This window comes from Marmota monax, unplaced genomic scaffold (genome assembly GCF_021218885.2).
Source record: "Marmota monax isolate L192 unplaced genomic scaffold, Marmota_monax_Labrador192_F-V1.1 WCK01_AAM20220418_F8-fsc00142, whole genome shotgun sequence".
Lineage (NCBI taxonomy): Eukaryota > Metazoa > Chordata > Mammalia > Rodentia > Sciuridae > Marmota > Marmota monax.
Window position 1 is genome coordinate 474,465 of NW_026692025.1, and position 26,145 is coordinate 500,609.

The following is a 26,145-nucleotide window of genomic DNA, read 5'->3' on the forward strand; positions in this document are numbered from 1 at the left end:
GTTAAGGATGTTGAACACTTTTAAATATATTTGTTGGCCATTTGTATTTCTTCTTTTGAGAAATGTCTTTTTAGTTTATTTTCCTATTTATTGATTCGTTCATTTATCTTGTGGAATTAAGTTTTAAGTTCTTTTTTTTAAAGAGAGAGAAAGAGAGAATTTTAATATTTACTTTTTAGTTTTTGGTGGACACAACATCTTTGTTTGTATGTGGTGCTGAGGATCGAACCCGGGCCGCACGCATGCCAGGCAAGCACGCTACCACTTGAGCCACATCCCCAGCCCCAAGTTTTAAGTTCTTTATATGTTCTTGATATTAATCCCTGTCAGAAGAGCAGCTGTCAAAGATTTTCACCCATTCATTAGGCTCTCTATTCATGATCTTGTTTCCTTTGCTGTGCAGAAGCTTTTTAATGTGATGCCTGTTCTAGTTTGGATGTGAGGTGTTTGGAGCTAAAATGATTGGATTATGAGAGCTATAACCCAATCAGTCTGTCCTAGTTTGAATGAACCGACTAGGTGGTAACAACTTCAGGCAGATGGGCTACAGCTAGAGGAGGTGGAAGGGTGCATACATACCCTGGAAGGGTGCGTCTTTCCTGTGTCCCCTTCCCACCTCTCTTTCTACTACCTGACCTCACCATGAGCTGAAAATCTTTTCTTTGATGGGGACTTATCCCATGTTGTACTGCTTCACTTTGGGCCCAGAGCAATGGAATTAGCCATTTATAGACTGAGACCTCTGCAACCCTAGCTCTGAATAAACTTTTGCTCCTCTAACTTTTCTTGTCAGGCTTACGGTCACAGCAACAAAAGTTGACTACACAGAAATTGGTACCAGTACTTGGAGTGGTGCTGCTGCTGTGACTAACCTAACCATGTGGTTCAAAAGTCTTTGGAGCTGGTTTGTAGGAGGAATTTTGAAGTTTAGAGGTGCAAGTTAGAAAATCTTTAGAATGATATAAGCAGAGCTTAATCAGTGATTCTGGTGGAAGCTCAGAAGACCAGAATGGCAATAGGAATGTGGACTATGCTCATGAGGTTTCAGAGGGAAGTGAAGATTCTGCTGGAAATTGGACTATAGGCCATTTGTGTTATCTTCTGGGAAGGAACTTGGCTACATTTTTCCATATCCTCAGACTTTATGTGAGGTTGAATTTAAAGGTAATGGACTAATTAATCCAGTGGAAATAATTTCAAGGCAATGCATTATTTGATCAGTGGTATGGATGGTTTGGATATTGTTGATAGCTTTTAGCCAGGTTTACTGTGAGAATTTGGAGAGAAAACAGAGCTAAAGGATTTTAAAAACTTGCAGTTTGACCATAAAATGTTTATAAAATGGACCCAGGGAAGTGACCTTGTTAAAGAGATTACAGATCTTAAATTGATACAGAGTACTTTGGACATGTACAAAAGAGAAAATCCCTTTGAGAAGACATCAGGACACATCTGGCTTTCACAGTGGGACTTAGGAAGTTCTTTTACCATTCTGATACACAAAGGTACTTAGAAGTCATTGCAGCCAGGATTCCAGGGGTCCTGGTATTGTGCAAACTTACAGTAGACAACATGTCATCCATGTGGTGCTGGTTCTGCAGGAATGTAAGATGCTATAGAGTTAAGGTATCATGGAGGTTTCCACCAAGATTTCAAAAGAAGGCCTGGGAGGCCAGACACAGTGTAGCAGGATCAGAGTCCCTGTAGGTTGCCCCTCAGAGGACCATGCATGAGCTGTGAAAGTGAGGACAAAGCTGGAATGGAGACCCCAGTAATTAAGAGATGCCAGCTGTGTGGACTGTCAACCAAGACAAGCTGCTAACTGTGGAGACAGCCAGGCTAAAAGAGATACCAGAGGTACTTCAACCAGCAAGGCCAAAAAGTTAGGGCTACCCAACCTCTTTGGAGAGCACATCTCAGTCTTGTGTCCTAAATATTGTATGCAAAGTTTCAGGCAAAGTTCTGGATCTTTTTTTCTATTTTTGTAAAGAATGTCATTGGTATTTCAATAGGGATTGCATTTAATATGTATATTGTTTCACATAATATAGACATTTTAACAAAATTATTTATTCCAATCCATGAACATGGAATAAAGCAGGAAGAATCACTTCCTTAAATAAAACTACAGAAATCAAAGTACATGTATGAAGACTCAAATTGGGTGTCCACATACTTTATATACAAACAGAGATATGAAAAATTGTGGTATATATGTGTAATAAGAATTGTAATGCGGGGCTGGGGTTGTGGCTCAGTGGTAAAGCGCTTGCCTAGCATGTGTGAGGCACTGGGTTCAATTCTCAGCATTGCATATAAATAAATAAATAAAATAAAAGCCCATCAACATCTAAAAAAATTTTTAAAAAAGAATTGTAGTGCAAAAAAAAACAACAAAGTACATGAGTACATGTATAAAGGTATGAATTGGCATGAACATACTTTATATACAAAGATATGAAAATTTATGCTCTATATGTGTAATAAGAATTGTAATGCATTCTGCTGTCATGTATTTAAAAAATAAAATCAATAAAACTAAAAAAAATAAAAAGAAAAAAGAAAACACAAGAATTCCAAATCAGAAACACTTCTGGTCCCCAGGTATTTCAGATAAAGGATACTCAACACTAAATGACCTTTTCACCATCTGTAAAATAAAGATTAGTCCCATCTACCTCAAATATTCTGAGTTTGTAAGGTGGGAAATGGAGATTTGGAACAAGGGGAGACAGTGCAGAGTAGACTAACAACCTACTGGGATTATCATTCTTTGATGACTTAATAAATGTTCCAAAGGTCCTTTACTATGTAGCTAGAATTCCATAAACTTATTTACCTTCTGGGAAGGTCTATTTGTTTATTCATTAATGTATTCATGCATACCACTCCACCCCAAAATATTTCTATCTGAAACACATTATAGCTGCTCATTTTACTTTGGTTTCATAAACAGTACAATACTAGGTAATTGGTTGCTAAAAATTAACATCCTGCGCTGGAGATATAGCTCAGTTGGTAGACTGCTTGCCATGCACAAGGCCCTGGATTCAATACCGTTGATAGAGTGCTTGCCATGCACAAGGCTCTGGGTTCAATCCCCAGCACCATAAAAAAGAATTAATATCATTAACCAGTAAATTATTGGCAGTATTTAAAACTATTATTGTAATGTCTTTTTTCCCTAAAAGGGCCAGATGGTCATGTGACTAGATACGAATTGGATTGGCTAATGAAAAATAGCTATGAAGGACAGAAACAAAAGGTTATCCAGCCTAGAATATTATGGAATGCTGAAATCTACCAGCAAGCCCAAGTTCCATCTATAGATTTCCAGAGTTTCTTAGAAACCAATGAGGGACTGAAGAACTTTCTACAAAACTTTCTGCTCTATGGAATTGCATTTGTAGAAAATGTTCCTGCCACTCAAGAACACACAGAGAAGTTGGCAGAAAGGATCAGCTTAATCAGGTAATTTATTAGTTTCCTGAAATCCACAATAATTAATTTCCAGAGTATGAACACTAATAAAAATATAAATGGTCTGGTCACCCTTGTTTTGAGTCCAGAATATTTTGTGTCCTAAATAAGGGGACTCCCACTTGCAGTGATTTACTTAAGGACTAGATATCTAATCTCTAAAGAAACTTATGTGGTAAATATAATGAAGACTTTCAAATCACTGGAATAGTTTCTTGCCCTCTAGTCCTCAAAGTGATAGTTATCATTGTACACTAGAAAGAACAATGTGAATAAAAAGAACTTGCTAGTAGTTTAAGTTCTACCATCAAGGACTTATATGACCATAGGCAAATTCATTCCAAAACACATAAATACCCTCTCATTTCCCCCCACCATACTCTGTTTTAACTTCTGTTCAAAATCAGTTTGAGCAACATGGCATCACAAGATAATCCAGTTTTGACCTTCTCTGATTCCTAGGGCTTGATTTAGAGATTGATTGTTAAAACACTATATAGCATTTAACCAGCACATTCACATCTATTATTTTAGTAATTCTTTTTTTTTTTAAAGAGAGAGAGAGAATTTTTTAATATTTATTTTTCAGTTTTCGGTGGACACAACATCTTTATTTTTATGTGGTGCTGAGGATTGAACCCAGTGCCCCGCGCATGCCAAGCGATTGCGTTACCACTTGAGCCTCATCCCCAGCCCAGTAATTCTTTTTTTTTAATATATTTTTAGTTGTAGTTGGACACAATATCTTTATTTTTATGTGGTGCTGAGGATCGAACCCAGTGCCTCACACGTGTGAGGTAGGCGCTCTACCACTGAACTACAGCCCCAGCCCAATAGTAATTTTTATAATTGCATGCTTTATCTTCTTTTCTACTGTTGAGGCAACTGATGCTAAGATATATTGACTCGCCTGGGATTGCTCTGATAGTAAGCAATAAAGCTAGGGTTTAAATACCTCAGGTTTCCTGATCCTAAATACAGTGTTCTTTTCATTTCCCTTCTGCATTTCTACCTGACATAGAGAATGATCTTACATAGTATTAAACGTGATATAAACCTACTTCATTATAATTAATACTCCTCTTTTATTTGATAAGACCCAGATGTAGTTCATTGCATAGTAAATAATGCTGGATCATTTGTCTTATGCTAGTAGAACATAAATCAATAGCATTTATGAGCTATTCATTTGGAAACAGTTTGAGAACTTTCGAGTAAAAGAAACTATTCAGGTAAGCAATAAATTGAGAAGGCTTTAGAACTTTTATAATCAAAAGGAAAAACATTTTCTGATTAGATTTGGAGAGTTTAGATAATGATGAACTCTGAGTGCTGAAGAATTAAAGTGACCTTTATTCATATCTGAGCCTACTAAGAAAATAATTACAAAAATCAAAATCTGTGATACATCCCTCAGAGAGAAATACAACACAAACAATATAGCAAGTCTCACTAAATACTGATAACAAATTATCCTTTTTTCTTTTCCTTATTCCTCCATGATCAAAAGATCACTTCTACATCATATGAAGAATATGGAAACTCTTCAGTCAACCTTGAAAATTGAATTATCCAAGATATTAGAAAATTAACATTATTATTGAAAACTAAGAATATTAATAAAACACAACATTTATAAAAATTAACTTAAATAAATCACTTCTAGAAGCAGCTACATCATCTTTTTCTATGAAAGGAAGGTAAGCACAGGGAATAACCTTGAATATGAAGGCTATTAAAAGTAGGCAGATAAACAAAGTGGATGACTCTCTAAGCTTTCAGAGTACATTATACTTCCACAGTTTCTCCTTCAACTTCCTAGAATATAAATCAGTGACAGAATTGTCAAGACTGGTGATGCATTTAACTGTCAATCTCACCTCATGTATGGCAATCTTGAACCAAAAATTATATTATTATTTGTGAGTAAAGTATTGGAAACAGTTTTAAAGACAAAAAGAAAAATTTCAAATAGCTAATAAGTCTTCTTTTATTTCATTTCACAGAGAAACCATCTATGGGAGGATGTGGTATTTCACTTCAGACTTCTCGAGAGGTGACACTGCATACACCAAGCTAGCTCTAGATCGGCACACTGACACTACCTATTTTCAAGAGCCCTGTGGGTAGGTGTATTTAATTCTTACACAGTAGGATCTTTGATATCTGATGGTCTTAAGTAATTTCTTAATCATTTTCTATTCTGTTTTAACCAACATCACATCTACTGCCACGAATTTGCATAGCTTTCTTTCTCCTTCCATGGAAATAATCATTTTGAAATACACTAGCTTGGTCTTCTTTAGACTCATAGGAATAAAATTTTAAGTGATTGAAATTCTACCTTACCACACAAATAGAGTCCTAATTTTGTTAAATTTATATTTTTAGTCAAAATAATTATAAATTATCAAAAAGTATTGGCTAACCATTAGTTTTGTAATTTGTACAATTCTCTTGAATTCAAATCATGTTACAAGGGATCAGTCCTGTAAACAGTGATGTTTTGAGGATAGTATTAAGAAGAATTTGAATCCGCACTTGATCTTAATCAAGAGTTTGGGAAGCAATAAGAATTTGAACCTGATTTACAAGAAGTCGGAGAGGATGAATGGCTAACAATTTTTTCACATCAAATCAGTAGCTATTGAGACAAAGATGATAAATAGCATACTTAACTTTCCTACCATTTGCTACTTACTAGAGACAACTCTGTGGTTTGTTATTTTGATATTGTTTATCTTGCTTCTGCATATAGATGAACCTGAGACACAAAGGTATTAGTAAAGTGAGTATACATGTGAATTTATAATGATAGCATGAGAGGGTGATACTATTCAACTGATTATGGTTACATTGATTTGCTTTAAGGGTTTGAAAGTTGAAAATGTTTGGTTCAGGCAAAGAAGAATAAATCATCTTTTAGAGATTCTGATCATTGTTAGCAATATATCAAGAGACCAACAGCCCTGCATCCTCATTCTAGGAGATGTATAAGGAAGAAAGAGGTGTTGGAATGAGAAGCAGTTAGGTAGGGATTGAGATTCTAATACCGATTAACTCTTCCCTCTATGACTAACACCAGTAATAAGCAATTGTTTGTGCCTTTAATTTTACCTTTTTCAATTATCAGCAAAGATGAAGTAAATTAGCAATGTAATGGTGGATAAGAGGTAAGGCTATGGTACTGACCAGACCTGGGTTTGCATACCAGCTTAAATATGTATCATTAGCTTTGTGATTGTACACAAGTAAGTTAATATCTCTATGTTTCAGTAATAAAACTTAACCATTAGTATTGCTAAGAGATTATATTTTATAATTAATTTAAAGCATTTAGTATACTTGTCAACATGTTAAGTGTTCAATAGATTAATTAGCTATTATCAATCAATCAATCAATCAATCAATAATTGGTATCTTTGGTCATGTTTGTCTCTGTCTTGAATGCTCTCTCCTCACTTCAATCTCATTCCAATAAAATTCTTCAATAAATAAATTTGCTATTATCATTATCATTTTGGTCATATTGTTATCATCTTTATCATTTGCATTGTTACATGCCTTGTCCTTTCTAAAGCTTATCTTTGCTCTGGATATCACTCTCTCCAGCATCCTTGGGAATTTCTCTTTCCTCAATCTTAGCCTTTCCATACCTACTGGCTTCTTCCTGATATCTTCTCTTCTTAAATATCCCTGCTTTTCTGGTTTTCCTCATGTATCTCTGACCATTTTTCCTCAGCCAAAGCTGGCTGATTTTCCAGTATTCATGCCCTAAATATTATTGTTCTTCAAGGATTTCTCTTTGTCCCTTTTTTCATACTTGAAATGATCTCTCCAAATGACTTCTTTCATCTTCTTGCCTTTGTCACCTACAGACTACACAGTCTACCTCTGTTTACCTCTACTCTCGCCTTTAAATGGATACTAAATATTCTTGACCTATATGTTTCACAGAACGTTCAACATGGCAAGAACTGATCTTTCTTATTTTAATTGTACTTCTATTCATTTTCACTTTGTTTTATTCTCTCCATCTTTCTTATTTTGCTTTGAAGTTTACTTTTTTCTTATTTTTACCTATTTAATTATCATTGATTTTATTTCCCCTCTTAATTTGAAAATTCTACTTAATGTAATAGTCACTTTCCCTTTCCCTGTTAAATGTTCAACTGAACTTCTTCAACCCTTCATACCTCCTCATTATCATGCAATTGTACATCTGCTTGCACTCTCTGTCTTAGTAAATACCATTATGACCTTGAAAGCTGCACAAGTGATAAACCAGGAGTCATTCTGGATTCTTGGTTGTCCTTCATCCTCCAAATGTTTTCCAAGTTTTTGTCATCTGCTTCCTGCCAGGCCATTTTTCATACTATCATCATAATGGTCTTTTAAAAAATATTTTTAGTTGTAAATTGACATGATAACTTTATTTTATCTATTTCTATGTGGTGCTGAGGATTGAACCCAGTGCCTCACACATGGGAGGCAAGTACTGTACCACTGAGCCACAACCCCAGCCCCATAATAGTCTTTTTTAAATGTTGATATGACCATAGAATTTCATAGCTTAAAATCATTCTGTTTCTCTATGTTTGCCAATAGGAGCTTCTTACTATCTTTGTTGAATATACTTTGTTACTTTACATCAATATCTTTGTTCATGCTTTCTATCTGGAATGCTCTCTTTACTTCAATCTTATTCCGTATAATTCTTCCTCATTTTTAAGCCTAAGCAAACTCATCCATTTACTCCTTTCAAACATTTCATTATACAATACTCCACTAAAGTAAATAATTCTTTTTGATGGGTCTTGTTTTTTATCATATACAACTTTATTATACTGCATTACTCATGCTTGTATTGTTATCAATATATCAAGATATATAGAGGCTTCAATATATGTTAGATATATTTAAAATAAATCTGTAGCAACATTGTTTCACAACTCATTAATGATTAATATTACAAAAAAGTACAACTGGATGTGATGGAAAAACAACTAGGAATTCTGATTTCTTTCTTCAGGAAAAGAAAATGACACAAATGGGCTCAGTTATCATTTCTTATATAATATTCTAGAATTTTGATGTGTTCTCTTCTATCCCACTGAATAGAAGAATTTTCTTTTCCCTCCATAGCATTCAAGTATTTCACTGTCTTAAGCATGAAGGAACAGGTGGCAGGACACTGTTAGTAGATGGATTCTATGCAGCAGAACAGGTACTTCAAAAGGTACCTGAGCAATTTGAACTCCTCAGCAAAGTGCCATTGAAGCATGAATATATTGAAAATGTTGGAGAATGTCACAACCACATGATTGGAGTTGGGCCTGTCTTAAATATCTACCCATGGAATAAAGAACTTTATTTGATCAGGTGAGTATCAAATAACTATTCTCCAGTGTAATATATTTTCCAAATATCAATGTTACAATGTAATGATAATTCCTAAGTTCTTTCTATCTGCCATATTTTAATATCATTCTTCTATAGCTTTTCATTATACAACAATTTATATTCTTGTTATAATTCCCATGTAATAATAAAAAGGCCAACAGAATTTTGGGAAGGGGCAGGTATTAAAGGTTGAATTTTAAAAATGAAAATATCTATTGAAATAAAAAGTATCCCACTCATTTAATTGACCTCAGTAACCATGCAGATAGGGTACCCAAAGCCATGATGACAACATTTTTGTCTCTAGCCCAGATTTATGAAAGATCCTAACCAAAGTATCCAATTGTCTTCTGGATATCACCACTTAGGTATCTTGTAGAATCATAAATATGTCATATTCAAAACCGAACTCATCCTCTCCATTCATTTTAATCCTTCCCCTCCACTTATTTCACACATTTCATTAAATGGCACCACCATCCACCAAGCTGCATAAACCAGAAGACAAAAGTCACCTTTAGCTTTTCCCTCTCCTTCACAGTATACAACCATCATCAACTCTGCCTCCTAATTTTTTCTCAAACCATCCACTGTTTTGTATCCACAATGCCATCTTTTCTTGTGGGACCACTGTTATCACTCTTCTATACCACTGCTAAAGTCTTGACTGGTCTCCTTGCTTCCACATGAGCTGCCTTCTATTAATTATTTGATCTATAACTAAAATAATTTTTCCAAAATATAACACTTATCTTGTCGTTCCTGTGTTAAGTTCTGCTATTTCTCCTCAGTGTCTTTCAGAGAATTACCAGGGTCATCCTCATGACTTACAACGTTCTACATCATCTGATGCTTTTTTACTCTTTTAACATCACACTAAGCAAGTCAGGTTTTACACATGTATTCTTCCCTGTGTATAGGTTTCTGTAACCAATTATTTTCCATCTTATAACAAAGGTTTTTCTTATTCTGTTATACATTTAAATTGCCCTTCTTATCTTACGTATTACAAGCTAACTTCTATTGTGCATTAATTCAGTTTACTCAACAAATATTTCTTGAGCATCTACCAAGACACAGGCACAATTCTTAACCCCAGACATGCAACTGTGATCAAAACACACAAAAACTGTGGCCCTCATAAACTTCTAATTCTTATAGCAGATAATTAATAAGTAAGCAAATATATTGTATATCCAATAAGAAAGAATGTATAGAGTGCAAAGGCAAGGTCTGGGGACAAACTCAGTGGTAGAATGCTTTCCTACTATGTGCAAAGCCTTGGGTTTAATCTCTAGTGGTGAAAAAAATTCTTAGACTACAGAGGCAGTGTGGAGATAACTACAAAACTTGATACACATGACAAAGAGTACACACTTAGTGATCAGAAAAACTTATGTGAAATGTTTTGTTTATTCAAATAACTTAATTCAAATCAAATAATTAAATAATAAATGTCTTTTTTTTCTTATTACACATATACAGCACATATTTTCATATCTCTGGTTATATATAAAGTATGTCATTTCAATGGCATGCTTATCCTATACTCATCAGTTCCTAATTGCAATAATAACACCAGAAAAATTTTTTTAAAAAGTTGTTTCCCCTACATTTTGCCCTGGATTACAGTAGGAGCTATATTGATATTAATTCATTTTTTATCTTAAATACCTCTAGGAAATTCTCCCTCAATCATTTCTTATGTACACATTGAGTAAAACAGTGAGTAGCTTCTCAATAGTTTTTACAACATTATTAATATTTTCAAACTTACAGAAAGATTAAAAACATTTAACAGTGAAAAATCATATACCTACCACCTAGATCCCACAATCAAGATATTACTATGCTAATTTTAAAACTGTCTCTCCATTTAGCCATTCCTCTATTCATCAATGTTAATCACATTAATGCATCTTAAAGTATGTTGCACATATGACTACATATATCCCCAAAATACTTTAACATTTATATCAATTAGAGTTCAAAATTTGTATACAATTTTAAGTTAAAATCTCTATGCAGTGATGGTTAAAATGTTAAGTATATACTCAATTAAGACTGACAGATGCATAAACCTATGTGACCCAAACTACTATCAATACATGAAATAATTTATCAGCTGGGCACAGAGGTACACACCTATAATCCCAGGGGCTAGGGAGGCTGAAGCACAAGGATGTTAACTTCAAAGCCAGCCACAGCTAATCAACTCAGTGAGACCCTGTCTCTAAATAAAATACAAAATAGGGCTGGGGATGTGGCTCAGTAGTCAAGTGCCCCTGATTTCAATCGCCCATGCCCCCCCTACAAAAAAACTTGAAATAATATATCACTACAGGAAGTACCTACACACTCCTTCTCAGTCAAACCCTGCACATATACATAAGGAAACCACAGTTTAACCATTTCACCATCATATATTAGTATTGCCTATTCTGAACTAAATCGAATATTTGTGAATAAACATCTAGTCTGTTTCCAGTCTGGTGACATTATGAATAAAAACTGCTATAAACAAACATCATGTAAAACTGATTTTGTGAATATGTATTTTCAGTTCACTCAAGATAATTACCTGGGAGTGGAACTGGTGGGTTACAGAACCTATGAGTGTTTCATTTCATAAGCAATTACAACAAGTTTTACCAAAGCAGTTTTACCACTGTCCCCAACAATGTATGAGAATTGTATCTGCTCCATGTCCTTGCCAATACTTGATGTTCTCAGCCTTTCAATTTCAGCCCTTATGAGGGGTATCTTCTTGGGGTATTGATTTGAATTTCTCTTGGTGACTAATGACGTTGAGCATCTTTTCATGTACTTATTGGCCACTCAAGCATCTTTTTTTTCCAATTCTTTATTTTTAAATTGACAAATAGAAATTGTAAATATTGGTCATGTACAACGTGTTGTTTTGAAATGTGTTTACATTGTACAATGGCTAAACTGAGCTCACTAACAGATGCATTACCTCCCATAGTTATCATTTTCCTGTGGTGAGAATATGTAAAATCTACACTCATAGCAATTTTCAAATATATAATACATTGGTATTAGCTACACTTCCCATGTTACACAATAGAACTCCGCAGCGTCTTCCAGTCTAACTCAGATTTTTCATTCTTTGATCAACATCTCTCCAAACCCTGCCCCTAAGCTTCTATTGCCATCTCCTACCTACTTTTATGAGTTAAAACATTTTTAGATTCCATGTATAAGTGAGATCATGTGGTATTTGTCTTTCTGTGCTGGCTTGTTTCACGTAATGTTCTCCAGCAGTTCCATCCATGATGTGTCAAGTGATAGAATTTCATTTGTGTGTGTGTGTTTGTATGTGTGTGTCTCAATAGCATTCCATTGTGGATATGTACCATGTTTTCTTTATCCTTTCATCCATTCATTGGTATCCAGCTTGACTCTATATCTAAGCTACTGTGAACAATTCAACAATAGACAAGAGCATACAGGTATCTCTTTGGTATGCTGATATCATCTCCTTTGGAAATATAACCAGAAGTGGGATAGCTGGATCATAGGGTAGATTTGTTTTTAACTTTTAGAGGAATCTCCATATTGTTCTACATAATTGCTATAAATAATTTACACCAGCCAACAGTAATATAGAGGTTCCTTTTTTTTTTTTTTTTTTTCCCTGCGGTGCTGAGGATTGAACCCAGGGCCTTGCACGTGCTAGACAAGCGCTCTACCACTGAGCCACAACTCCAGCCCAGGAGTCCCTTTCTCTGCATGTCCTCACCAGCATTTGTCCCCTTTTGCTTTTTGCTAATAGCCATTCTAACTGGAGCAAGATGGTATCTCACTGTGGTTTTGATTTTCATTTCCCTGATGATTAGTGGTGTTAAGCCTTTCCTATACCTGTTGGCCATTTGTGTATCTTCCTTTCAGGAATGTCCATGCAGGTCTATTACCCCTTCTTTAATCCATTACTTGCTGTTTTGCTAATGAGTTGTTTAAGTTCCTTATATATTATGGGTATTAACCCTTTGTCAGGTATATACTTTGCAAATATTTTTTCTCCATTCTGTAGGTTGTCTCTTTACTCTGTTGATTGTTTCCCTTGCTGCCTGGGCTTTTCTTTGATATATGATTTTTAAAAATTATTGATTCAGTCTCATTATTGATCTCTTCAGGTTGTTTATTTATTCATGATCAAATCTTGGTAAGGTGTGTGTCCAGGAATTTACCAACTGGTTCCAGATTATCAAATTTCTGGCATATAATTGTTCATAATACTTGCTAATATAAATCCTTTGTATTTCTGTGGTGTCAGTTCTAATTTCTCCTGTTTCATCTCTAACTTTATTTGAGTCTTCTTTTTCCCTAGTTAGTCCAGCTGAGAGTTTGTCAATTTTGTTTACCTTGTCAGAGAATCAGCTCTTCATTTTGTTGATCTTTTGTAATTTTATCTCTATTTCATTTATTCCTGCTCTGATCTTTATTATTTCTATCCTTTTACTAATTTTGGGTTTGTCTTGTTTTTCTACTTCTTTGAGGTGTGTGATAGGTCATTTGTATGAGGTCTTTTCTGCTTTTCTTTTTTTTTTTGAGAGAGAGAGAATTTTAATATTTTATATTTTATTTTTCAGTTTTCAGCGGACACAACATCTTTGTTTATATGTGGTATTTGTGTTTCCATTGTTATTTCTTTCAAGAAATTTTAAAATTTTCTTCTTAATTCCTTCCTTGACCCATTGGTTGTTCAGGAGTGAGTTGTTTAATTTCTGTGTTTGTATAGTTTCCAAAGTCTTCCTTGTTATTGGTTTCTAATTTTGTTGCCCTGTAATCAGAAAAGATGCTTGATATGATATCAATGTTTCAGCAGTACAGGATGCCCCATGTCCAGGTTTGTCCCAGATCCACAGTTGGTTTGCTGTCTGTCATGAACTTGCAGAGTGTCTGAGAAGAATAGTCTGAACTTGCTAGCATCCACCTGTGACCAGGTTAGGCTCACATGCCTCATTCACATTCACTGTACTTTGTTAAAGTACCATGTGATTCTGCCAGGATTTGGGCCTCACTGTGAAGTCAATAACCCCGGGCTCCTATGCCAAAACTTGGCACCCACCTCCCTTTTCTTTCCCCCAGCAGACAATTACTCTCTCCATGTTGTGCTTCCTGGGGTTGAGGGAGGAAAGGGTGGACAGTCCCATGCTCACCAACGCTACAATGCTGGATAACATATGGAGCCCACAACCTGCTGAGACCAACCCAACATTGGGGTAGGACCAAGACTCACTCTGCTATGTGCTTTCTACTGCTGTGGCATACTCATGGCCCAAGACCACTGCAACAGATCACAGGTGATGCTGGCCAAAATAGAGGTCTGATTAGTAGGGGCTGAGTCTACGCTGGCATTAGGGTGGGTCCAGAGGCTCTGTTTTCAGGCAGTGGCCTGGGGGTGGATGCTCTTAGGATCTTCTCAGTGTAGGTTTCACAAGCCTGGCACTGAGTTCCAAGACACGGTCCTGTGCTCGCTTTCCTGCCCTGTCTTTCAGAGGGATTGGTTTCGCTTCTCACTCTGCTGCCCAAGGTTGGGGTAGTGTTGGTGGGGCAGTCCCTTGGATGTCCAAGCTGATCCTAAGCTGGACCACACTTGGGTTATTTTAGTCAGCTTTTTTCACTGCTGTGACTAAAGGGCCCAACAAGAACAACTGTAGAAGAGGAAAAGTTTATTTGGGGGCTCACGGTTTCAGAGGTCTTAGTCAACAGAAGGCCGGCTCCAATCCTTGGGGCTCAAGGTGAGGTAGGACATCTTGGCAGAAGAGTGTGGGAGAGGGAAGCAGCTCACATGGTGATCAGGAAGCGGAGAGAGAGAGACACCACTCTCCAGACACAAAATATATACCCCACAGCTATGCCTCAGTTCCCGCCTCCTCCAGCCTCACCCTACCACTTCAGTTACCACTCAGTTAATCCCCATCAGGGGATGAATTCACTGGTTGGGTTAAGGTTCTCACAACCCAACCATTTCTCCTCTGAACCTTCTTGCACTGTCTCACACCTGAGCTTTTGGGAGACACCTCACTTCCAAACCAAAACATGGGTCTTTCAGATGCAGGGATCTGCACTGTTTAAGGGGTGCAACAACTATCATGCCACAGCTGACAGTGATGCGGGCTGAAACGAGTTTTGTCCCACAGATGCCAGGGTTCCGGTCTAGAGCTCCATCTGAGAGCTCTGGCCTGGGTATAGGAGGCCTGTTTTCTACCTGGTGCTGGGTCTCATGGCTGTGGACCAGCCACTGAATTCAAAGTCTTGTGCTAGTTGCTCTGTCCTGTTCCCCAGGAGGTGGAGTCTTGGTACTTTTTCTGCTGCCTAAGGCTGGAGGAGCGGTAGTGGAAACAATACCTTGGCCTCTTTGGCTAACTCAATTCCAGCAGCTCAGTTTATGGGGACTGCTAGCCTTGGGACAGGAATCATGGGGCTCTGCCAGGCACTGGGTTTCACCTTGGCAGGACTAGTAGTAGGTTTCAAGTCTAAGATCTGGACTTAAGTCCCTCTCCCTCCTCCAAGTGGGAGGCTTCTCTCCCCATGTTGCACTGTTTGAAGTTGGGGTAGGAGTGATGCAGGCAACTCTTTCCTTCCTGCCTTCTTTGACACATCTTATTATAACTAAACCTAGCACTGTGGTTTTATGGTGTCTCACCTGGCTTCCTTAGCTCTTGTGAAGGTAGTTTGGTGCATAAACAGCTGTTTAAATTTGTGGCTCCTTTAGGCAGATGATCACTGGACATCTTACTCAGCTACCAACCTTGCACTCCTGGCATAAGCCCTACTTGCATATATTAACATGCGCACACGCACACAACATGTGCACGTGCACACACACATTATATATTGATGGTGTGAGTCCAGTTAGGAGATACGTACTACACGGTAAGTTAAACAGGGAATATTAATATAAAGAATTGGGGATGCTGGAGTTGTGGCTCAGCAGTAGAGCGCTCGCCTAGCACTTGCGAGGCCCTGGGTTCGATCCTCAGCACCACATAAAAATAAATAAATAAATAAATAAATACATGCATTATGTCAAACTACAACTAAAAAATAAATATTTTTTAAAAAGGGGGCTGGGGATGTGGCTCAAGCGGTAACGCGCTCGCCTGGCATACGCGGCGCGCTGGGTTCGATCCTCAACACCACATAAAAATAAAATAAAGATGTTGTGTCCACTGAAAACTGAAAAATAAATATTAAAAAAATTCTCTCTCTCTCTTTTTTTTTTTTAATTTTTTTAAGGTGTAGATGGACACAACACATTGCCTTTATTTTTATGTGGTGCTGAGGATCGAACCCGGGTCCTGCCCGTGCTAGGCGAGTGCTCTACCGCTGAGCCACAATCCCAGCCCCGACTCTCTCTCTTTAAAAAACGGGGGTGGTGGGGGGTGGGGGGCCGGGGGATGTGGCTCAAGTGGTAGCGCGCCCGCCTAGCATGCGTGAGGCACTGGGTTCAATTCTTAGCACCACATAAAAATTAAAAAATAAAGATATTGTGTCCACCTAAAACTAAAAAAATAAATATTAAAAAAAAAGAATTGGGAACTGTGGCAAAACAGTGAGTGTGTAAAATAGAAATAGTGAGCACAAAAGGAAAATCTGTATAGTGCCCTAGGGCTGAGGCCAAATAGGTAAGGAAGGATAAACCTGGATAAACTTGGAAGGGGTTCAGACCTTCAAGAACGAGTGGTGTGCTTCAGCCACCTGGTAGCAGAGCCGTTTCCTTGTTTGGCCGGGCTGAATCTGACCTGGAGTTTCTGAGCAAACAACAGACCACCCTCTGGAACGGAGGGAGGGAGGCAGGCAAAGATTTTTGTTTTACCTTTAGTTGGTGGCTCTTTCCAGAAATTTGGACATTTTATCTAAGTTTTCAAATTTGTAGTCATAAATTCATTCATGATATTTTCTTATTATTTTCACATCTATAGATTCTTTAGTAATGCCAGATTCTTTATATGGGTAAATCTCACTCTATGTTTTTCTTTTTCCTGTTCAGACTAAGAATTTTTCAATTTGGTTGGTCACTTCAAATAGCCATCTTTTTGTTCTAATCCATCAAATACATCTTCTACTCAATCACTGAGCTTTCTTTACTTGGAAAATATATCAACTAATAAGAGGGATGGCTTTTTGTATCAAATAAATTATTGCTTTGTTTTCTTTCTCTCACTCCCAGGCCTCTATTGTCTCACATCAAAGCAGGAAAAAGAAAAAAAAAAAAAAAAGTTACACAATAATATGATGACATCACTTTGTGCAAAAGCCCAGGAATAGTCTTATTTTAATCAAAAGAACATTACACAGCTATTTGCTAGTTTGTAATAGACTTTACTGGATGCTTCCTGCTAGTGGCCTTAGAAAACAACATCATCTAATATAAAAAGTTTAATACTAGATTCCATGTGGCCTTGGGCAAATCACAGGGCTTTGTCATTATTTTTTCTTATTTATAAAGTAAGATAATAATAGCTGTACTACTTGCCTCACAGGATTATAACATAGAGGGTCAATAAGATATTACATATGAAAATGTTCATAAACTATATATCTCCATTTGAAGCCAAGAAATTGCAGTTGTGATCCATTAAAAAAGTTATCTTTAGGAAAAAATGTACACAGAAATTACATTGGATTTCTGTTCTCAGGTACAAACAATGAGTCAAACTATTAGGGAAACCTGATTTTAAAACCTCTCTGCTACTTATGAGCCCTGTGGCACATTTAATTTAACTTTCAAGTTTCCTTACATGTAAAAGGAAGTTAAGGACACCTTCCCTTCTGAAATGTCAAAAGGAGTGAATGAAATATTTGTGGAAGTACCTAGCACAGCACTGGAAGTTTCTGGAAGTAACAATGGGGGGTCAAGACTCTGGGGGAGACTATGCTTCCACACCCTATTCTCCCTCTGGGCATAGCTCCTCCAAGCCTGGGAGGAAGCATTGTTACATTCTTTCATTTGATTTTCATAGTATCCCTATGGGATCCACTAAGCAGGTGTTACTATGCTCATTTTACATACGAGAAAACTAAGAATACTGGCTTTGATTGTGCTATGTACTAAAACCAATAAACACTGTCTGATACCCAAGAAGAGAACCATTGGATGTTTATTTCTCTTTGCAAAGAACATCTTTGGCAGTGTCTGCTAAAGCTGAGCATACCCATACTTATGACCCAGAAATTCCATTCTTAAGATTATATCAAACAGAAGTGAATATAGATGTTCACCAAAAGACAATGGAATAGAATGTTCAAAGCAGTAGTATTTGCAGTGCTTCCAAACTGGAAATTACTCAAATATTCACCAACAGGACAATGGATAAATAAATTGTGCTGTGCTCACAAAATCAAATGCTATACAGCACCAAGGATGAATAAATGACTGCTGAACAATGCTGCCCTTTAATATTAAATGAAAGAAACAAGACACAACAGTCTAGATATGTAGAAATGTATGAAGATGCATGTAGAAACATATAGATGTCAATGTGTGTGTAGTAGATATGATGATTCCATTTATATAAAGTTTTGTTTTTCATAAACAGCAAATACTTATCTTTGGCAACATAAGTTGGGATAGTAGTTATCCTTGGGTAGGACAAAGAGTGTGACTGGAGAGGGCCATGAGGAAAGGTTATGGGCTTCTAGTTAATTACTTATTTATATGGATGGTAGCGATAGAGATATGATCCCATCATGAAATTCATCATTATTTGTCTGCTTTTGTGTGTGTGTGTGTGTGTATGTGTGTTATACTTAAAAAAAAAAAAGTTAATTTGCCTTAGCCAAAACAGAAATCCATTATCTCAGCTAGGGTTTTCCACTGGCTTCCCATGGTGCTCACAAAAAATCCAAAGTCCTCACTGTGGCCTGCATGGTTACACATCATCTGACCCCTGGCGATTTCCTTTGTATCACTTCCTCCACTGTTATTCCCCTTGCTTACTCACCACCAGCCATGTGACCTTCTTGCTGATCTGCAAACACAATAAAATGCCTTTCTACCCCAAGGCTTTGTACTTGCTATTCCCTCTGCCTGGAATGTTCTTCCCTCAGCTGGCTGAATTGCTGGTCTCTCATCATACAGGTACCAGCTCCAATGTCACTTCTTCAAAAAATCCTTCACTCAGCACTCCATCTGAAATAGATTTCCCAGGCATGCTTAAACATATAACACCAATTTTTCTTCCTACCATCTGCAACTAGCTGAAATTATTTATATATTTATTTATTTCTAGTTTATCGTTTATCTTCCTCGAGAGAACATAAGGGGATCATGTCTGCCATGTTCATCATTGTGTGTTTAGTGCCTAAACACACTTACTAGCTTGTAGCACATGCTCATATAAATGTTAGTATTTAATGAATTAATTAAGATCTTTGGGTGAACTGCCCAGTAGCTACTATAGCTGGCATCTCTCTCACAAAGGGAGATATATGAGAAGTTATAAGTCATTGAAAAGAAACCTTTGTTAATACAGCCTACCATGCCTATCTCAGCTTGACGAGGGGCAAGCTCAAATCTTTCCCCAATGCTTCCATGAGCTTTGACCAATAAGGACGTACTCTATGAAATATGCTTTAGATAAAACATCATATCCTAAGATGGGGAAAAAACAACTGGAACTTAACTTCTATCCCCTATCCCCAGGTTCTCCAGAGAGAAACAAAATATGATCAGCAGGCAGAAGAGCTCCTCTCTCCAATCCTGTGCACCTAAGAGAATGTTGACATATTGTCAGCTCATCTGCAGAACAAGTAGTGAATGCAGAGAAAACCATTATATAAAGTAGTTCAATAAACAGCAGATGTCTCTATTTGTGTGTTTGAGATCTTTCTTTCTCACAATTCCACGTTAGGTACAACAACTATGACCGAGCTGTCATCAATACTGTGCCTTATGATGTCGTTCATCGTTGGTATACAGCACACCGGACTCTAACAATTGAGTTGAGGAGACCTGAGAATGAGCTTTGGGTCAAACTAAAGCCTGGGAGGGTATGTCCTAAACTCTAAAGATATCAAATAAGCTTGTTACACAGAAGCAGTGAAGAAAGCCAGGCATGGTGGCACAAACCTGTAATCCCAGTGACTCTGGAGGCTGAGGCAGGAGGACTGTAAGTTCAAGGCCAGCCTCAGGAAGTTAGTGAGACCCTGTCTCAAAAATTTAAAAACTGGTGGGCTAGGGTTGTAGCACAGTGGTAGAGCGCTTGCCTAGCATGTGTGAGGCACTGAATTCAATCCTCAGCACCACATAAAAATAAGTAAAACAAAGGTTAAAAAAAAATCCTTTAAAAAAATGAAAAGGGCTGGGGATGGAGCTCAGTGGTAAAGCAGCCCGGGTTCAATCCCTAGTACCAAAAAAATTTTTAAAATGGAAATAAAAATAAACAAATCAATCAATAATGGTACTTGTTTAGTATGTGTCGTGTTGTTGCAAAGGAAACAGAGGGGGAAAAAAAGTCCTAGGTGCTGGCTGTGGTCCTGCCACTCACCCACTGAATGACCTGGGAGCAGGACCCACCCCATCTCTGACATCTGTGACTGTATGTGAATGACGAGGGGTTTTAACTGCATGATCCCTAAGAGTCCCTCCACCTTCATGATTCCATTTCTTTTTCATCTTTATTTCCTCTGGATGGAGAATATCTTCAAAAAAAATAAAATAATAAAATAGCTTAACCCTTTGAAAAACTATAGAGTGAGAAGTAGAAAAGAAAACGAAAGAATCGAATTACATGATTTGCTTTGAAAAGAGGACAATTATTCAAGAAACACAAACCCCTCAAGTGCAGGGCCCATTTATTACCTACTATTGCCTTTGCAACTTCCATTTATCCTGCTACAGGGTTACACCCGCCTGGGCTTCCAAAAGTCTGCTTAATTTAAAAATAAAAATATAGCACAGAATATAACCATAGAACCACCTAACGCTTTGCTTTTTAAATGATCTCTTCTGATTTAGGGTTCTTTGGGTTTGCCCTTGTTCTGATGATGTTTTCTCTTTTTATTCATTCACAGGTCCTATTTATAGACAACTGGAGAGTCCTACATGGCAGGGAATCCTTCACTGGCTATCGCCAACTGTGTGGCTGCTACTTAACAAGAGATGATGTCTTAAATACTGCTCGTCTCTTGGGGCTCCAGGCTTAAATTTGACAGCATTGGGATTAAGAACATATCTGCCACCTTGGCGACCAGAATTTCATATCAGCAGAATAATATTGTGTGAAAATCTACTTCATATTGTCTCTCTATCCCATCTCATGAAACAGAAGTGGCCCCTTTCTCTAGCATGGGAACATGTTACAGAGAGGGAGGGCTTCTGTCAACCATCTAGTGGGGTAGATCTTTCCCCCAAGCTACAACATGAGCTCACATTTTCTAAACTTTTTTAGATAATTTTGGTAACTATACTTCAGAAACATAGAGAATTCCTTTGATTCTCCATATTGAAATCAAAGCAATACTGAGTAGGTAAATTTTCCTTCTGACTAGGACAGTTAGAATGAAATCCATTCTAGAAATAACACTGATAAATCAACAATTCACCTAAATTTTGGTCTTAATATCCACAAGGGAGAACATGTGGTACTTGTTTTTCTATCTGATGCACTTCCCTTAACATAATGTCCTCTAATCCCATCTATTTTATACAAATGATAGGATTCTTTTATGACTGGATAGTATTCCATTACACATATGTATGACATTTCCTTTATCCATTCACCTGTTCATGGGCATCTAGGTTGATTCCATATCTTGGCTATTGTGAATAATGCAGCAATAAACAAGACCATGCTAGGATCTCTTTGGTGTGCTCATAATCATTTCCTTTGGATACATGCCCAGAAGTGAGGTAGCTGCATCATATGGGAGATCTACCTTTAACTGCGTAAAGATCCTCCACACCGTCTTTCATAATCACCGCACCAACTTACATTTCTATCAGCAATGTATGAGAGTTCCTTTTCCTCCACATCCTCACCAACATTTGTTCTTTTTTTCTTTTTCTTTGACAACTGACCTCTTAGAGGGGTCAGGCGTAGCACTGCCTGGCATTTCTGATATGATTGGTGTTGCTCAGCATATTTTCACGTCTCTGTTGGCCATCTGAATGTCTTCCTTTGAGTCACATTGACCTAGGTCTATTGCCCTTTTTTTTTTTAAGAGAGAGAGAAAATTTTTTTAATATTTATTTATTTATTTATTTTTTTTTTTAGTTTTCGGCGGACACAACATCTTTGTTTGTATGTGGTGCTGAGGATCGAACCCGGGCCACACGCATGACAGGCGAGCGCGCTACCGCTTGAGCCACATCCCCAGCCCTATTGCCCATTTTTAATCAGGTTATTTGTTTTGGGGCAACTGAGTTATTGGGGTTCTTTATATATGCTGGATATTAACCCCATGCCACGTGTATTGTTTGGAAATGATCACTTCTCCTGCTCAGTAGGTTGTCTCTTTACTCCAAAGAGGGTTTACTCTGCTCTTCAGAAAGAAGCACCTTAACACCCTGAAAAACTATTGAGGATCCCAAAGAGTTTTGGAGTTTAGGTTGTATCTATTGATAATAATTATCTTAGATATTGAGAGTCAGAAATATTTAAAATTCAAGAACACAGAGGCACACATCCCTCAGCTATCAGAGACAACATCACATGTCATGTCACCTCTGGAAAAGATGAGATGATGGGAGTGAAAAAAGAAAGTATCACCTTACCGTTATTGTAAAATAGTTTCATCCCTGTATTGCTACAGTATGACAAATTCAATTCTTTAGGGTAAATACTGAGGAGCGCGGTATAGCTGGGTGCCATTCCTCCAAACTCAGAAAGTCAAGGTTCATATGTTTTCTCTCATGTCAAACCTAGAAAGGAGAAAAGGAAAAGGAATGGTGGCGGAGATATCTCATGAAAGTTAAAGGGAGACAGTAGAGAAGAGGAAAGGTACCAGAAGGGGAGGAGGGGGGGAGGGAAAGGACAATACTGGACAACAATACTGGCCAAATTATATTGTTGTATTGTGTCCATGTATGAATATGTAATGAATCCTACCATTATATATAATGTACCAGTAAAAATGTGGAAAAACAGTTTTATCCCACAGACCCACTAAAAGGGCTTCAGAAACTCCCAAGAATCTTTGCTGGCCGGGAGGGAGCATACTAGAGACTGAACCCAGGGGTGCTTAACCACGGAACCACATCCCCAGCCCTTTTTATTTTGAAACAAGGTCTAAGTTGCTTAGGGCCTCACTAAGTTGCTGAGGCTTGCTTTGAACTATCGATCCTCCTGCTTCAGTCCCCAAGTCACTGGGATTACCCAGCCCCCCAAGACTCTTTAGACCATACTTTGAGAACCAATGGGCTAGATGATTGGTTCCTTGGGACAGCCCTTTACATAGGCCTATGGATTGAAGGGTTTGGCTGAAACCCTAGATTTTGCTTTGTAGTGTCCTAGAACTGTAGACATTGTAGGAATTGTTTGGTAACACAAGCTCAGTGATAACCCAGGAACTGAATTCAAATATAGTGTTTTAATTTCTTCAAAGAGTCATCTCTATCTAACTCACCTCTGAAGAACTTAAACTCCCAAGTCACAACAGTTCTTGTGGAGCAAACCCGTCACTTTGGTAGTTATATGAGGGAAATTTGTAGGGTTTTCAGAGACTGCTGAGGTTCCACATGATAATATTCCCTCCCTCCCCCGCCACCTCCCCCCCACCACCACCACTAACAAACTTGTATTTTGGCAATTTGGTGGCATTTTAGGAGGTAATGTGTTTTCCTCCATTTATGATATTTTTCCTTCTCTTAAAATATTATGTTAATTGCCAAGATGTGACTGGGTCATATTTAATGCTTTCTTTCCTTTATTTCTTGAATGACTGATGTGTGAAAGTGGGATGGGTGGGGAATGTATGAGGCTTCTGTTCCCGTGGCTTTCACTGAAAATGAAGCTGTACAATAACCACATTGAGCACTGCAGAATGATGAAAGAACATGTAGGCCAGGGTGCACCCTACAGAAAAAAATATATATATTATTAAGAAATATAGGAGTCATAAAGGAAAGAAAACTTACAGAGAATAGAGCCTAATCTGAATTTTTCAGTGAGTTCCCAGGAAACACTTGGTAGTCTATGCATTATTTTATTGATCCACCCAGTGCTCCAACATGTGTTCTCAAAATATTTCTGCATTTTATTTTTACCATGAATCTTTAGGAGTCTTCCCTGAAATCTTTATTCCTGTCAGGTCAAAGGATTGAGAATTAATTTGGGGTCTTAAAGAGTTCTCTTTGCTATTATGCACTCCTCTAAAATACGTTGCCATTAGTCTTCCCCAGGACATTTGCCTTTTTTGAAGTTTTGTATAAATTAGCCTTGAAGATTACACCATAACTGAGGTTAGCATTGATTTATGACAAGTGAAGGACATACTCATGGGTCTGTAAAGACAAGGACAAAAAATTCAACTTACCGCCCTTACTAAAGGACTCCCCTTACCTTGACTCTCCTGAATTATTAATGAAATAATTCACTACCACACCCTCCTTTTCCTAAATGTTTAATCAATCCTTCTCAATGATGTGCTCCCTTCAGAGGAAGAAAGGGAGGAAGGGAATTATTGGACTGCTGATCATGTATTGAAACATGGTTGAAAAATTTCGATGTGGGGTGTTCCCTTCCCACACCTATTCCAGGTGTTTCTGAGTATATAAGCCTGGGTCTGTGTCTACCAAGCTCACTGTAGACTCACTTTTACCTTTCTTCTCTGGTGGGATGGGATCAATAGTCTCAGGAGCACAGCACCTAACATGGTGCCTTACAAAGAGTAGTTTCATAATACAGATTTGTTGGGAGAGGAAGAAACGAATGTGTCCTTTTCAGACAAACTCATCAGAAATTACCTCATTCTCTATATGTCCTTTTCTGTTTGGCAGCTGACTGGCACCAAATTTTGTTTGCCTTTGTCTACAATGGCCAACCCTCTCAGAGTGCCTGGGACTGAGGGGTTTCCTGTACTGTACAACTTTCCCCATCTTAAAATTGGAAAAGTCCCACACAAACCCAGGACTCTAGGTCAGTCATCTTGCCTTCTTGCTGGGAGCTATTTATTTTTCTTTAGTTTTCATCACCAGTTTCCCTTTCTTTGTAAGTGTTTATAGATCACAGACGGTGGAGTCCGTGGTGAGAAGGAAAAAAGAATGTACGAACTATGGTGTGCTGTGGAGGTTCCCAATGTCTGGTCCCCAGACCAGCAACATCAGCATCATTTGACAATTTCTTTAGAAATGCAACTGTTCACGTCCCACCCTGACCTACTAAATCAGGAACTCTGGGAGTGGAGACCACCAGTTTGTTTGAGCAAACCCTCCAGGGGATTCTGATGCACACCAAAGTTTGAGAATTACGTGAAGGGAAGAGGCCTGTTGCTGAATTTCTAAGCCCAGTTCTGGCACTAAATGACTTGAGGCATGCCCTTCTATTTTGAACTTCAGTTTGTTCTTCGGTGAAGTGAAAGCCTTGGACTAGGCAGCATCTAAAGGTTCTGCCATTCTGTAGTTATGCGACTTAGGTCATTTTGTCTGGCTTTTCATTTACCTCTCATACAGATACAGAACAGAAAACACCTACCTCGGGAGGGGAGGGGAGGGGGGATAGTAGAGGATAGGAAAGGCAGCAGAATACAACAGACACTAGTATGACAATATGTAAATCAATGGATGCGTAACTGATGTGATTCTGCAATCTGTATACGGGGTAAAAATGGGAGTTCATAACCCACTTGAATCAAAGTGTGAAATATGATATATCAAGAACTATGTAATGTTTTGAACAACCAACAATAAAAAAATTTAAAAAAAAAAGAAAACACCTACCTCATAGAGTTTTTCAAACAACTTTGTGGTTATTAAACTAAGATGTTCACAGCACGCATTGTTGCCCAACAATAATAGCCAACTCTTACATAGTGCTGTCTATGTGCTGGACACTGTTCTAAGTGCACTTAATCTCCACAACAACCCTGTCGCCATTTTACAGATGGAAACAAAAAAATAGAGGCAAAGAGAGATTAAGTGGCTTACCCAAGGTCACAAGGCTAAAATAAGTGTCAGACTTTGAATTAGAAACCTGAAGACAGTGGCTCCAGCGACAGTTCTTTTAACTAATCTGCCATATTGCTCAATAAATTTTGTTAACTCCCTCACCCTTTCCATGCTTACAGTCTAAC

The 26,145-nt window shown here is 37.7% G+C and overlaps 1 protein-coding gene across 3 annotated transcripts in view; it reads left to right on the forward strand.

The window, feature by feature from the left end:
* Tmlhe (trimethyllysine hydroxylase, epsilon) overlaps nt 1–21,714 on the forward strand; it is a 74,314-nt gene extending 52,600 nt beyond the window's left edge. For 2 of the 3 annotated variants that reach the window (XM_046452219.2, XM_046452211.2), the window contains 5 exons: nt 3,192–3,471; nt 5,487–5,606; nt 8,626–8,862; nt 19,767–19,905; nt 20,929–21,714. In XM_046452219.2, coding sequence (XP_046308175.1) covers nt 3,192–3,471; nt 5,487–5,606; nt 8,626–8,862; nt 19,767–19,905; nt 20,929–21,060 — 908 coding nt within the window. In that variant the 3' untranslated portion in view covers nt 21,061–21,714. Of the gene's footprint in view, nt 1–3,191; nt 3,472–5,486; nt 5,607–8,625; nt 8,863–19,558; nt 19,725–19,766; nt 19,906–20,928 lie in introns of those variants that run through there. The other variant, XM_046452229.2, reaches the window with a different exon arrangement.
* The last annotated feature ends 4,431 nt before the right edge of the window (nt 21,715–26,145 follow it).